The 13,681-nt window shown below is 47.2% G+C and overlaps 1 protein-coding gene across 1 annotated transcript in view; it reads left to right on the top strand.

Annotated features, from left to right (window-relative positions):
* The window catches only part of DNAJC11 (DnaJ heat shock protein family (Hsp40) member C11), a 55,067-nt gene that overhangs the window by 30,482 nt on the left and 10,904 nt on the right, over nt 1–13,681 (top strand). The window contains exons 5-7 of the mRNA XM_081017164.1: nt 8,629–8,757; nt 10,508–10,630; nt 11,110–11,183. Of these exons, the coding sequence (XP_080873290.1) occupies nt 8,629–8,757; nt 10,508–10,630; nt 11,110–11,183 (326 nt within the window). The remainder of the gene's footprint in view (nt 1–8,628; nt 8,758–10,507; nt 10,631–11,109; nt 11,184–13,681) is intronic.

Here is a 13,681-nt window from a genome sequence, read left to right as displayed (position 1 = left end):
CTTTTGTTGCTGGATGACTCTCAACTGGATGTGTGAACTGACTCTTGAAAAGCAGTGCTTTTGAAATGGTAGGAGGCAATGCAGGGCAGCTCATTCTCTCAGGCAAGCCATCAGTCCGTGTCTCCCCCCCCCCCCCAATAATTTGGCAGTCATCAAATGATCAACATGCATGTGTGAAATTGCCTTTAGCCATGTGTATTTTGGGCAATAAAGAGGGGCGTGATCCTTGGGGACCAGTTGTGATCCAAGGGCCATGGCTCAGGAGCAGAGCACAAGGTTTTGCATACAGAAGGTCCCAAATTCAATCCCTGGCTTCTCCAGGAAGGGCTGGGAGGGACTCCTGCCTGAACCCCTGGAGAACAGCTACCAGTCAGTATAGATCAGGGGTGGCCAGAAGATGGATCAGGATCTGCAGGTGGATATCTGGGTGCTGTGAAGTAAATCAGCAAGGATTTCTGATTCTCAGTTGTTCAGCAATACCAACAAAACTGACTTCAGGAAACTCTAACAAAATAAAATAAAAAAGGGGGGCAGTTTCCAGGAGAGGAAAACCTGTGAGCTCTGTTCAGTTTTGGAGCCCAAAATAAATTCTTGGGCTCTGAAAGATGTTTATCTTTTGTACCAGGTGAAACACACTAGATCTCGCAAGCCTGGTGTCTACAATATACAATGCTGATCCATAGAATCATAGAGTTGGAAGGAACTCGAGGATTATCTAGCCCAACCCCTGTAATGCAGGAATATGCAGTCATCCCATACAGGGATTGAACCTGAAACCTTGGTGTTTTCAGCAGCATGCTCTAACCAACTGAGCTATCCAGGTGGGCCAGTGGTCTGACTCAGTGTAAGGCAACATCCTAAGTTCCTATGCATTGTATTGTCCCAAGACCTGTTGACTGGTCATTCTGAAGGGTGACAGAATGTGACAGCATCCTATGTTCCAAACTGGTTCCTCCTTGTATAAGTAGATATTGGGCTGGAACACAGGTTAAGTCCCCATTGGAATCAGTGGTACAAGTTAGTCATTGGGATATGACTCTGCTTCCTGGGTTTAGCTTATTCCAGGAGTCCCCCAAGCTCCCCCCTGCTCTTGCCTCCCACAAACCTCCTCCTGAACATCGCCAGGCATCTTGGCAGTCCACTTAATGTCTCTTCTGCATGCTGCATTGATTGCAATGTGCTGTGCTAGATGCTGTACAGTATTTAAGTGTATTTTTATTTCTCCTTTTGTTTATTACACGTTGCATTTTATTGTATTCCATAGAATTCACATGGTAGCACAATAAAATGCATTGTAAGAAATAAAAGAAGCAATGAAAATACAGTTAAAAATCAATATGGATATTTAATGTGATGAATGTGGCACCACCTGTCTTCACCCCACACATCCACAGACATGCCACAGGCCACTTGAATGGACCCCATGGTGATTCACGAACCACAAACCCTTGCCTGTTCTGACAATATTTCACCTGTGAAAATACCTAATTTTGCTTTTAATTTAGACCATATGGCTAAACCTGGTGTGGAGTTGCTGTAGCCTAAGCTTAGGGTCCTCCAATTTCATCACTCTGCTCATAATTACCCTGCTCTTGGCCCTTGAGGAATAATGTGTTTAATTTAGGGCTGCTTTCTTTCTGCTTTGATTTTTCCTCCACCAACCCAGCCACTGCTGCCGCTGCCGCCTCTCTCCAGCATGTCTCCGCTGTATGTCTGTGACCTTGGAGCAAGGACTGTCCCCCTCTCTGCCTGTGTTTCAGCCCTAGCTGTCGGGTTCTTTCTCGACTTTCCTCCACGATTAGCCTGGTCTGTGGCCTTCCACTTTATCCCCAACCAGGGCTTGTCTGGGTTGCTTGACTGTCATCTTGTATTCTACAGAGGGAGAGAAAACACATAGAAACCAGTTGTTTCATGTTTGAAATCTGTGTTCTTTGTAAAAAGGTTTGTTTTTTAAAGAAATTGTCATTAGAACAAAACTTCTGAAAACTATAGCAAGCAGTCTTATTTGAAAATATTTACTGTTCGGTTTTTTGATGGGTGGGACGCTGATCACAGTAAAGACCTTATCTTTGGGTTATGATCTCAAAGCCTGTGTCTCTTGAAAATGCCTTTGATGGCCATGGGGTGTGCTTTCTGGCTTTCTTGAGGCTGGGGAAGTGTAGAGCCCATGGCTGCCAGCACACCTGAAGAGAGATCATTCACCAAGCCAAATGGCAAGATGCCCACCTTTCTCCCGACTACCCCAGACCTGCTGCGCTGGACAACTTTATACTTTGGAAGTCAGTATTTCTAATGTGCTAAAGGCAGCCTCTTTGCTGTAGTGCATGTATTCCAATCGAACTGTTGTTTAGCTTGAGGGATTGTCCCGGGCATGAGAAGCCCATTTACTGCATACATTACATTGCTTGAAAGTATCTGGGCGTCTTCCCCCTTCAGCACAGAAAGGACGCCTCGCCATTTGCCACCCTGGAACGATCTCCTTCCTTTGGTGTAATAAATTGCTTTACTTGCTTACGAAGGTTGTAGTTCTTGTGCTGGCATTTTTCAGTCTCCAGCAACCCGTAAAACGAGACGCCGGTTCCAAGTCTTTCTGGAGTCCTTTAGATTCTGAACCAGAGGGATTCTGAATCCTGTGTGCATGTACTCATGGTGCAAGAGATAGGTTAAAGGAAATGCATCTCAAAACAGCGGTGTGAGCCTCTTATTTGGCACTCTGGTTACCTGGGGGTTTTTTTTATATAGCTCCAGGTAACTATACCTGCACTTGTCTTGCTTCAGGTTGGCACTTCAGTGTTCCATAGAGAGTTAATGTATTCTGCAGGAGCTATGCCAGGCTAGTTATATTTCATGGTTTGTTTTCCCATTGCTGGTCCATAATCACCTCACCGCTACTCCCTGTCTCATCCCCCCTCGTTTATTCCCCAACCCCCAGTTTGGGATTTAAGTTTGCTCTATTTGGAGTGGCTAGCAAGAGCCAGCCCCCCCCCCCAAGCATCTCATACAGTGACAGGAGGTGTGTTCTCATCTTCCGGGTGCTATATTTAACCACCTACCATCTGCTATTCTGACCCCCACCCACCAATTCCTTCCATTTAAGCCAGATTCCCTCGCCAGTGCGGCCTGGGCTCTGACACGTGACCTCACTATCTGCACCTCCCTTAGACGGGCTTGCCCGGCCTATAGCTGGCAAAAGGCATCCTTGTGGAGAAAGGCAAGCAAATAAAGCAGGGCTTAAAAAACAGCCTGCCACCTACTTGTCCCAGAGGAGCTGGTAGAATAAGATCGGCGGGACTTTTTATGCTTTCGTTCAGATTTGTCGGTGAAGGTTGTTCAGTCCTAGAGGATTTGTGCTGTTTCTCTGAGGAGCAACAAGCAGCCATCTATTGCACCCACAAATGCTGGGCAAAAAGCAGCCGCCCTCCTTGGTGGTCTTTGAACATAGTCAAACAGTGTGAGGTCGAGCTTGGGTTAAAACAAATAATAATCTGTGTTAACTCTGCAAAGTCAAAGCCATGTTGGACAATTTTTTGGCCAATGAGAGATTAATGAGATATCTAATATACCCATACAGATTATCTGGGTGTGCAGGGAAACAGTAGTGTGTTGTTTATTATTATTATTATTATTATTATTATTATTATTATTAGCCTTCAAATCAAAGAAACACAACTGGAGAGAAATACTCAATTAAAAACACGCTTGGTTTGAACCCTGGCTTCTGTGGATTGAAATTAGCACTGCCTCGCTACTGACTCCACTGCTGGAGGTATTGCGGAATATCTATGAACATTCCTGCTGCTCAGACACTTAAACTGTGCCAGCACCCAAGGCCATGGGAAGGCTTGATAATAGCCATTTCCCAGGAAGCCTGCAGTGAGAGAGAATTGGTTCCAGAAGACCAAGCATGGAGATTTTTTAATCATTTGGGGAGGGAGCTGGTTCTTTTTTTCATTTCAGACCAACTTGTGGACGTATCTGTGGGTCTTTTCTCTCGTCTGGGTTGGAAAAAGAGCTGTGGGAATGGGTGGGTGAAGCAGGTCTTCCTCCGAGAAAAAAAGCCCAACCCTTCTGGTTGGTTTGTTTTTAAGAAAAAAAAGAAAAGGGATTTTAATGTAATTGTGTGTTTGTGAGGGAGAGAGAGAGAGAGAAAGAGGCCTTTCCTGCATAAACAGGGCTTGCAGCTGATCTTATTTATTATGCTTATATCTTAGGTTTCCTCCAAGGACAGTACCTGCTTTTTATCCTCACAATAGTCCTTTGTGGTAGGTTAGGCTGAGAGATGGCCCAAGGTCGCCCAGAGAGCTTCATGCCTGAATGGGGATTTTGAACCTGGGACTCCACACTAGTCACTATACCACACTGATTTGTGATATTATTATTATTATTATTACTACATTTATATCCCATCTTTCCTCCAAGGAAGTTCAAGGTGGCGTACCCAATTCCCCCTCTCCTCATTTCATCCTCAACACAGCCCCATGAGGTAGGTTAGGCTGAGAGAGTTAGCCCAGGGTCAATGAGCAAGCTTCGTGGCAGAATGGGGATTTGAACCCCAGTCTCCCAAGTCCTAGTCCAGCACTCTAGCCACTACACCACACTGGTTCTCTTTTTAAAAAATAACCTGTGTCTCTTATTTGGAATAATTTGCACCACAGGCACCAGGTGTGAATGGAAGGTCCAGCCTAGCTGGATAAGGACAAGGTGAGAGAGGAATTTCTGCTGAAGATCACAAAGAAATGTAGTTTGGGGTTTGTTTGGTTTTTTTGCAAGTTGTAAGGTTGACTCAACCTTGCGGAGGTGTCTATAGCCCACTAAGACTCATTAAAATCAGAGAGAAGGGGGAGCATGTAGATTGCAAATTTTAAAGCAATTTGCTTCCATCCATGCAAATGAGTGTGGAGTGAAGTTACTTATTTATTTGAAGCATTTTTTGCCTTGCTCTTCGGCCCCTGTTCCTGCAAGAAAAGGGCTTCCAGAGGAGCGTGAAAGTATCAACAACAAGATGGTCTCAGTCCTGCGACTTTTCAAAGTGATGAATTTGCTCGACCACAGAAGAGATTTCTGAGTTCTCCTTTTATCCCTTTCCTCCCTTTGTGGCAAGAAATAAAGCGTTTATAGTGAATTACTTTCTGAAGGCTCAGGTTTACACACACACAAACACACCCCACTCCATAGGGGAGCTTTCTTGAGCAAGCGGGCTGGGGGTGGGGGGAAGCAAATCAGGATCTGAGCTCCGCCAGCCGTCTGAGTATATAGTGGCCTGAATAGCGGACAGGACTGACTGAGGCAGCGAAAAACATGTCTCGTTTGGCAAGCGCCAGGGCTTAATTTATGGCATCTCACTTTGTGTTCTCCCTCTGCAGGGACTGCAGCTTTCAGCCTTCATTCCCAATCAGCAGCCAAGAGCGTTTCTGCTTGCTCATTACTGGAGTTTGGGGTGGGGTGCTTCCTGGTTTGGTTCTCCCTCCCCCATTTAAATATCACCAGAGCATCTTCAGCTGAAGGGGAAAGTGGCTCACATACCCCTCGCAAAGTCACTCTGGGTAGAATTGGCCAGTTTTGCTGGGGGCTGGTGCCAAGGAGAGCTGAATTCCGTTCAATTCAATTATTTTTGCATAAGCATCTCTTATCTCATATCATTTATTCTGGCTTGCCACTTGTGGGGAGGGGGCAGGGAGCAGTCCACACAAGGCAGAAAAGCACCATTGCCTCCAACTATTTGACCATCACAATCTATTCCTTCTGGTGTTTCTTTACAGCTTTGTTTAACTTGGATACTTGCTTAGTTTAAAAAAGAACAGCAAGTGAAACCCAGGCTGAGACTCTCGGGGAGCTGGATGCGGCTGTGAGATTATGTGCTCCCATAGGATTATGATGTGCGATCAAGAGATGGCTGGCATCTTTCTCCTCCACAGAGGAGCACAGTGGGAAAGCCACTAGACCTGCTAAAAAAGAGTGATCTCTCTTATCCCTAGATCAGTTGCTCTCCAACAAACATCTGTTTAACTCCCATCAAGTGTCTTTGGCACCCAAGAGGAGGTTTCGGGCTCAGTGGTCTCCTAGCTCCTCCTTTCCTCTTCAGTTGCTTCTCAGAGGCATGGATTTGGGAGCGCCACTCTGGCACACTTCCAAGGAGCAACGTAGTGAATAAAATGTTGGCACATCTTAGGTTTTTTTCCAGCACAAAACAGCACCCTGTTAGAGGTGGACATTCCTAAGCAGTGGGGGAAAGTTATTATTTATTCAATTGATATACCGCCTTTTGTCAAAAGATCCCAGGGTGGTGAACAACATTTAAGAACACATTTTACAGAGCACAATAATGAAAACATAATAAATAGCATAATAATAGACAGCATGATAATAAAATAACTGTAGTAGCAGCACCCCCACCTTTAACAGGCCATAGAATATTTAATGGCCAAAGGCCAGGGTAAAGAAGAATGTTTTTGCCTGGCACCTGAAGACATTTAATGATGGTGCCAAGTGAGCCTCTCTGGGGACATTCCACAGATGGGGAGCCACCACAGAAAAGGCCAGTTCTCTTGTTGCAGCCTTCCGAACCTTTCTGGGAGGGAGGACATAGAGAAGGGCCTTGGGCACCAAGCGCAGGGTCTGGGTCGGTTTGTATGGGAGAGGCAGACCTTAAGGTGTTAAGGTTCTGAGACAGATGTCCCTGATGTCTTTAGATAGCTTTGGTCAGGTCTGGACTTGAAACTGCAAAAATGCTTTGATAGGGTCCTACTACCCTTTCTGTACAGTGGCTGGTTGGATTGGAGGTGCCATTAACACAGGCTCCCCTTCTGTCCCAGAACAATTTGGTACCACCAGTAAAACTCGGTTGCCTCATTGCTCCCCCCTAGCCTTGTCTTCCTTCTCCTGCCCCTCTTTCAGTTTTGCACTGTGTCTCTTAGATTGTAGGCCAGGCTTCCTCAACCTCGGCCCTCCAGATGTTTTGAGACTACCATTCCCATTATACCTGACCACTGGTCCTGCTAGCTAGGGATCATGGGAGTTGTAGGCCAAAAACATCTGGAGGGCCGAGGTTGAGGAAGCCTGTTGTAGGCCTGCTAGTGGAGACTGTTATGTCTTCATTTTTTGCACAGCGCTTACTAAGAGCTGTAAAAATGCATCACTTCATAAAATGATTTTCAGGGCTGAAAAGCCAAATGGACTCCCAAGCTCATGCGAACAGACCCACCCATCATAAAGATCAGCCCTTCCTGTTCCAAGTGGTTCTGTTTGCCTCTTGTTGACATCTTCCATTTTGTACTGCAGTATTTCTGCAGGTGGTGGTTGGCATGGTAGGGGGGAAGAGCCTTAAGGCGGATTTTGTTTTATTTTTGGTCTCTCGAGGGTCAGATGCAAATCAGTCTTCCCTTGCGCGCATTCTGACAGTGGTGCCATGTGCAGGGTTTAATTTTATACAGGCCTTGCCTACATCCTGAGGTCCTAATTGACGCTTTGATTGCCCGCCAGCATTAGGGGTGCAGCTGCACAAATCAGCCATCTCTGAGCTTTTCTGGATTCCCCCTAGATATCTAAGTGAGCAGGTCTTTCTGAGATGTTTAAAAATGGGATGGAGGAACAGGGTTTGTCTCTTAATCTGCACAGGCCACTCTCTGAAATAGATGGTGGTACAAGAACATGCAGCTTGTGCATTCATAATAGTGAACAACATTTGCACTTTCCTATGCAGTATAGAGCCATCAGTTCTAGAGCAAGGAGGCAAGACTTTCTTGCTTGGAGTTTACAGGCTGAATTTGGCAGAGAAGATAGGGGTGGGCACATAGTTAGACTACGGAACTCACTGCCACAGGAGTCAATAACAGCCACTAGCTGGGATGCCTTGGAAAGAGGGTTGGACGAATACTTAAGGCTATCAGTGGCAACTGGCTGTGGCGGCTATGCCGTACCTCCACATCTGGAAGCAGTAATGTTTCTGAATGCCAGTTGCTGGAAGCCACAGGAGGAGACAGGGTTTCTCATAGGGGCATCTGATTGGCCACTGTGACAACAGGATGCTGGACTTGGTTGGGCCACCAGCCTGATCAAGCAGGCTTCCCTTACATGGGGTGAACAAATGCAGGGATGACCATTTGAAGGTGCTTAAAACTGGCCCATGTCTTTCAGCGTTAAAGTCTCTGGTAACGAACTAAGGTTTTCCCCAACAAGGGATAGGGATGAATGTAAGGCACTGCAGCTGTGAGTGAGCATTGGGAGGTTAAGCCAAAGATAGGAGCAATGGACTTGTAATCTGGTGAACCGGGTTTGATTCCCCGCTCCTCCACATGCAGCTGCTGGGTGACCTTCGGCTAGTTACACTTCTCTGAAGTCTCTCAGCCTCACTCACCTCACAGAGTGTTTGTTGTGGGGGAGGAAGGGAAAGGAGATTGTTAGCCGCTTTGAGACTTCTTAGGGTAGTGATAAAGCGGGATATCAAATCCAAACCCTTCTTCCTCTTCTAGGGGAGTGGGTTTTCAGAAGGGCTTGCGAAGGAAATGGCAGAGCAAAGGTTTTTCTTGCTGTTCCAGGCAGAAGAAGACTGGGCGCCGAAGAGAGCAAGGCACTGAAACAGCTGAGCACAATGCCATTTAACACCAAGGGCTTGTTTCTTTGTTTCTCCAGGGGACAATTAGCGTTGGAATAGACGCCACTGACCTCTTTGATCGGTACGATGAGGAGTACGAAGAAGTGCCAGGGAGCAGCTTTCCCCATGTTGAAATTAACAAAATGCACATATCGCAGTCCATTGAGGTAAAGTACGTGTGTGTGTGTGTGTGTGTGTGTGTGAGTGAGAGAGAGAGAGAGAGAGAGAGAGAGAGAAATTAAAAAGGGTTTCTCTGTTAATGAGGCACCTCAGCACAGAGCAACGGGAAATGAAATCTGGCTCAGGGATGCAATTATCTGTTTCGAAATGGCACTGGAGGAAGTGGGGAAGGGAAGGTTCACTTGCGGCTGAGCCCATGTGCTGTCAGAGTCTCTCATGCGCTCAAGTGCTGTGCTCGGGCACCCCATTTGTATGCCACACACCTCCCATCTCTGGAAGCAGAGAGACTTCACAGGCTCTGCGTGTGTTGCTCAAAAGCTGTTTCCCAGGCAGAGGGTGTTAGTAGTAGTAAAAAAAAGGTATGGTAAAGGACCCCTGGATGGTTAAGTCCAGTCAAAGGTGACTATGGGGTGTGGCGCTTATCTCACATTTCAGGCTGAGGGAGCCAATGTTTGTCCACAGACAGCTTTCGTGGCCAGCTGACTAAACTGCTTCGGGCGCAACAGAACACCGTGACGGAAACCAAAGCGCACAGAAACGCTGTTTACCTTTCCGCCGCAGCAGTACCTATTTATCTACTTGCACTGGTATTGCTTTTGAACAGCTAGGTTGACAGAAGCTGGGACAGAGCAACGGGAGCTCACCCCATCGCACGGTTTCGAATCGCCGACCTTCTGAACGGCAAGCCCAAGAGGCTCAGTGGTTTAGACCACAGCGCCACCTGTGTCCCGCTGTTAGTAGTAGTGGGGAAGCCCAAAGACTCTTCTCTGCTTCTTCTGCACACTTGGTCAGCATCCCCTGCCCACTGTTAGTTGAGCTGCAATATGATGGAGCATTCCGGGACACGCCAAGGACAGCAAGCGGCGGAGGGGCATTCATAAAACTAGTCAACAGTGCAGCTTCTGAGAGGGGTCAAATGCCAGGAGGCTGAGTGTAAAGAAAGCATACAGTGGACTTACTCAGTGGTTTGGTTGAATCATCACACCTCGAGTCTTGTCTAAGTGTGTATCTGCAGCAGATGATTGCCCTCAAATTCACCGGTTAATCTGATTCCACGTCTTGGGCATGTATGTCCACCCCTCCTACATGCAGAGAGCATCCGTGCAGCACACATTCTACCCACGTAGATGAGGCCACACAGTGTTGGGGCATAGAGTGTATTTCTCACTGTGGCCAACCAAATGCCTGCAGGGAACCTGCAAGCAGGAACCAAGGGCAAGAACATTCTCCTGTCCTGTGGTTTCCAACAACTGGTATTCAGAAGCATTGCTGCCTCTTAAGTGTGGAGGCGGAGCACAGCTGTCATGGCTTGCCATCAGTAGCTTTCCCCTCCATGAACTTGTCTCCTGTGTGCAGAGAGCATCAGTGCACACAGAGTTATGTTACTCTCTCCCTGTACCCACTCAGGTGAGGCCACCTGATGTTGAGACAGCATCTTAAGTATTCATTTATATGGGAGACTGTAAAGGGGTGCCATCCAGGTGGGTCTGCTTTTGGTGACACCTGCCACTGAGAGTCAGGCTTGCTGTAGATTGTGCAGGACTCCTATGAGCTGCAACAAGACAGCTGCCCAGTGGCGTAGCGTGGGGGGTGCAGGGGGGGCCGGCCGCACCGGGCGCAACATCTGGGGGTTAGGTTAGGGGGCGCAAATCCACGGGTTAGGGGGTGCAAATTACTTGCCTTGCCCCGGGTGCTGACAACCCACGCTACGCCACTGCAGCTGCCTTTCTCTTGCAGGCTCCACTGACGGCCACAGACACTGCGATATTGTCGGGAAACCTCTCAACGCAGAACGGGAATGGAGGCGGCTCTGTGAACTTGGCTCTGAGGCGTGTGACGTCTGCCAAAGGCTGGGGAGAGGTAAGAGGACTCGTTTCTCCCAGTTTTCACCCTGTTTCTTGCTGTGTTTTGAGCCTTCCGGGCGGCTGCTGCTGCACCTCTTTCTTTGCCTTCCTTGTTGGTGGGAGGTCAGTGATTTTCCTGTTTTAGGGCACCCAGAGCTTCCTTTTTTTCCCACTTTCTCGAAGTTGAGTGATGTCACTGTGCTGGACTAGGCTACCATGTAGACTTGCACAGTTAATTTCCTGCTGGGAGCACTGCCGTGTTCCAGGAGAGGAAGCACCACCTGCCTCCTCTCCCTGGCCATGCACTCCAGTGCCTATCCATGCATCCGAGTAGCTGCCATAGAGGAATAGTTAAAGGCAGCTTGTACCAGTGAAGGGCTGTGGGCAGCTCACGACATTGAGCTCTCTGACCAACCTCAGAGCTTAACTGAGTCACGCTGATCTCACCTCTGTAGCTCTTGCTTCCTAACACTTGTCCGTCTTCTTTTTGTGCAGATAGAGTTCGGAGCTGGAGACCTCCAGGGGCCTTTGTTTGGCCTGAAGGTGTTTCGGAATCTTACACAAAGATGGTAAGACTTAGAAAGGGGTGGAGGACAACCTCCCACTCCTAGAAGGAACAGGACTGATTTGTGATGTTATTGTTTTTATCTTATTTATATCCCACCCATCTGGCTGTGTTTTCCCAGCCACTTGGGGCAGCTTACAGCATATATAAAAATACAACAGAACATCAAACCTTAAAAAACAGAATATGCAACCAGTTCTTCATCACTATCTCTATGTGTCTCTTGCATCTATAGGCAACCAGCCAACATACACAGTGGCACTGATATTAACCACCCACAGTGCCATTCAGAGTCTGAAACCAGTAGGAAGCCAGTTTTCCATCTTATGGTTACCTTTTCTTTCAGGGCCCTGGTGTCTCTCAGAAAATACATGGCAGGCTGAAATGTAAATAATGTCACCATGCCAAACCTATGGATTCAGAGATGTAGAATCGTTTGCTGTACAGTGGTACCTCGGGTTAAGAACTTAATTCTTTCTGGAGGTCCATTCTTAACCTGAAACTGTTCTTAACCTGAAGCACCGCTTTAGCTAATGGGGCCTCCCACTGCCGCTGCTCCGCTGCTGCGCGATTTCTGTTCTCATCCTGAAGCAAAGTTCTTAACCCGAGGTACTATTTCTGGGTTAGCAGAGTCTGTAACCCGAGGTACCACTGTATTAAGTTCTTTCTTATGAAAGAGGCCCATGGTGGATCCAAGGTCCATCTAGCATCTCCATATGAAAGTGCTTTTCAGCCGATGTGGCAAAGTATAGTCTTGAAACAGGAGCAGGTGCCTGCAAAGTGTCCCTGGCCTTCCAGTGAGACAGACAGCTGCCTCTCGTAGGCCCTACAGTTTGGAAAGGGCAGGAAAGAGGATCAAGTGTCTCTCCCTCTTCTTTCATTCTCTCTTTCTCAAAAGGACAAGTCGATATTAGTAGGGAAACCTCCCCCACCCCCCAGCTGCATGGACTCTCCCCAAGCACAAATTGAACTTGGGAGAGACAGCAGGGGTCACCCAGCCCCAGCCCCATTTCCTCTGCCAGGTGTAAGGGTTCTACTCTGGCAGCCCCAGGGAGTTAGCACCATCTACCAAAGAGAGGGATCCCTGAATTTCTTGCCCACATGTATTCCTCTGTATTTCTGTTCCGGCTGGATTTTCCTTGACCCTCCAGTTGTCATTTTGTTTGTTAGAGGTGAGAGAGGGGGAAATGCAAAAAGTGTAGTATGGGAAAGAGAAAAGCTTACACAGGAAGTTTAAAATACTCAAAGTGGGTTGCAGGTTAGGACTAAACTTGGTTCGATGGCTCTGCTCTGCCTCCACGGTTGGAGACAATAAATGCTTCTGAATGCCAGTTGCTGGAAACGGCGGGAGGGGAGAGTGTGCTTGCCCTTGAATCCTGCTTGTCCATTGTCAAGAGCCTCTTCTTTACTGGGGTGCAATATCCCTCTGTGGCCAGAAGATGGCCTTTGCTTCTACCTTAGCTCAAATCTTTCCAAAAGGAAATATTGGAAAAGTTGCCGCTTTTGACAGCTTCCAGTTCAGTTCCTAGTGGGCAGCAAGGGCAGGCCCAGCTATCGCACTGATCCAAAGCTGCCCAGTGCTGTCATCATTGATGGGCAGCAGCTGTCTGGGGTCTTTGGCCTGGAGCTGCCCCTGTTATAAGAAAATACCTCTTAATTCCCTTATGGGGCATCTAGAGCCCATAGAGAGTCCCTCAGGAGATCTCTATTGGTCAGAGAGAAAGCAGAGGCCAACCAGAGTATATTGAAAGCAAAGTCGGCTAGTAAGCCTGATCTTTATTAAAGGAAATAAACTGTTACAACAAGGTCCCCACTCACCACATGCAGGAGGGAGGAGAACCCTAAACAATGGTGTACAAGCCCCTGTAAAGACTTCTCAAAGCCTCTTGAAAGCCCAAGACCACCCTCCTAAACATCATACATACATCACAGAAGGAGGCAGTCTCCAGCAGAAATTTGAGTGTGTTGCTTCACTCCTGTCTGCCAGGATACCTGATAATGCCTTACTTGATTGCATTTTCTGAGTAGCCTGGCCATTCCTTTGAGATGGTAAATACTTTAGTTCCTTTATCTCTTACAAATATTGAATCCTGAATTTCTTACAAATATAGTTTGCTCAGCCTAACAGATACTTGCCAGACTGTATTTTCAGGGAGGTGTAAGCCCCTACAGTCCAAAGACAATTGGAAAGCTTTTCCCATTTCCTTCCTTCTTGCAGAGAAATATTTGAGGTCAATTGGGAGAGTCAAAATGGCTTCAGGATTGCTCTTCTGTACTATTTCAGACACACGGTTTATATACTTAAGTATGCGTGTTTGCCTTGTACATTTATGAACATTTATTCTATATCTGAGACCTTAGAATTCTTATAACACCAGGGACTGGCCTGCAACACCTGTGCTCTGCCACAAACCAGTGGCCAGCTAATAACTGACTCCACGCATTTCCTAGATCTACAAGTGTCAGCAGAGATGACGGTACATGCCTGGGCTAGCAGAAGTA

The sequence above is a fragment of the Podarcis pityusensis genome, assembly GCF_964106645.2.
Source record: "Podarcis pityusensis genome assembly, chromosome: 8".
NCBI classification, from domain to species: Eukaryota; Metazoa; Chordata; class Lepidosauria; order Squamata; family Lacertidae; genus Podarcis; species Podarcis pityusensis.
The sequence above is the reverse complement of the archived record's forward strand: the minus strand, read 5'-3'. Positions and strand labels throughout refer to the sequence as shown.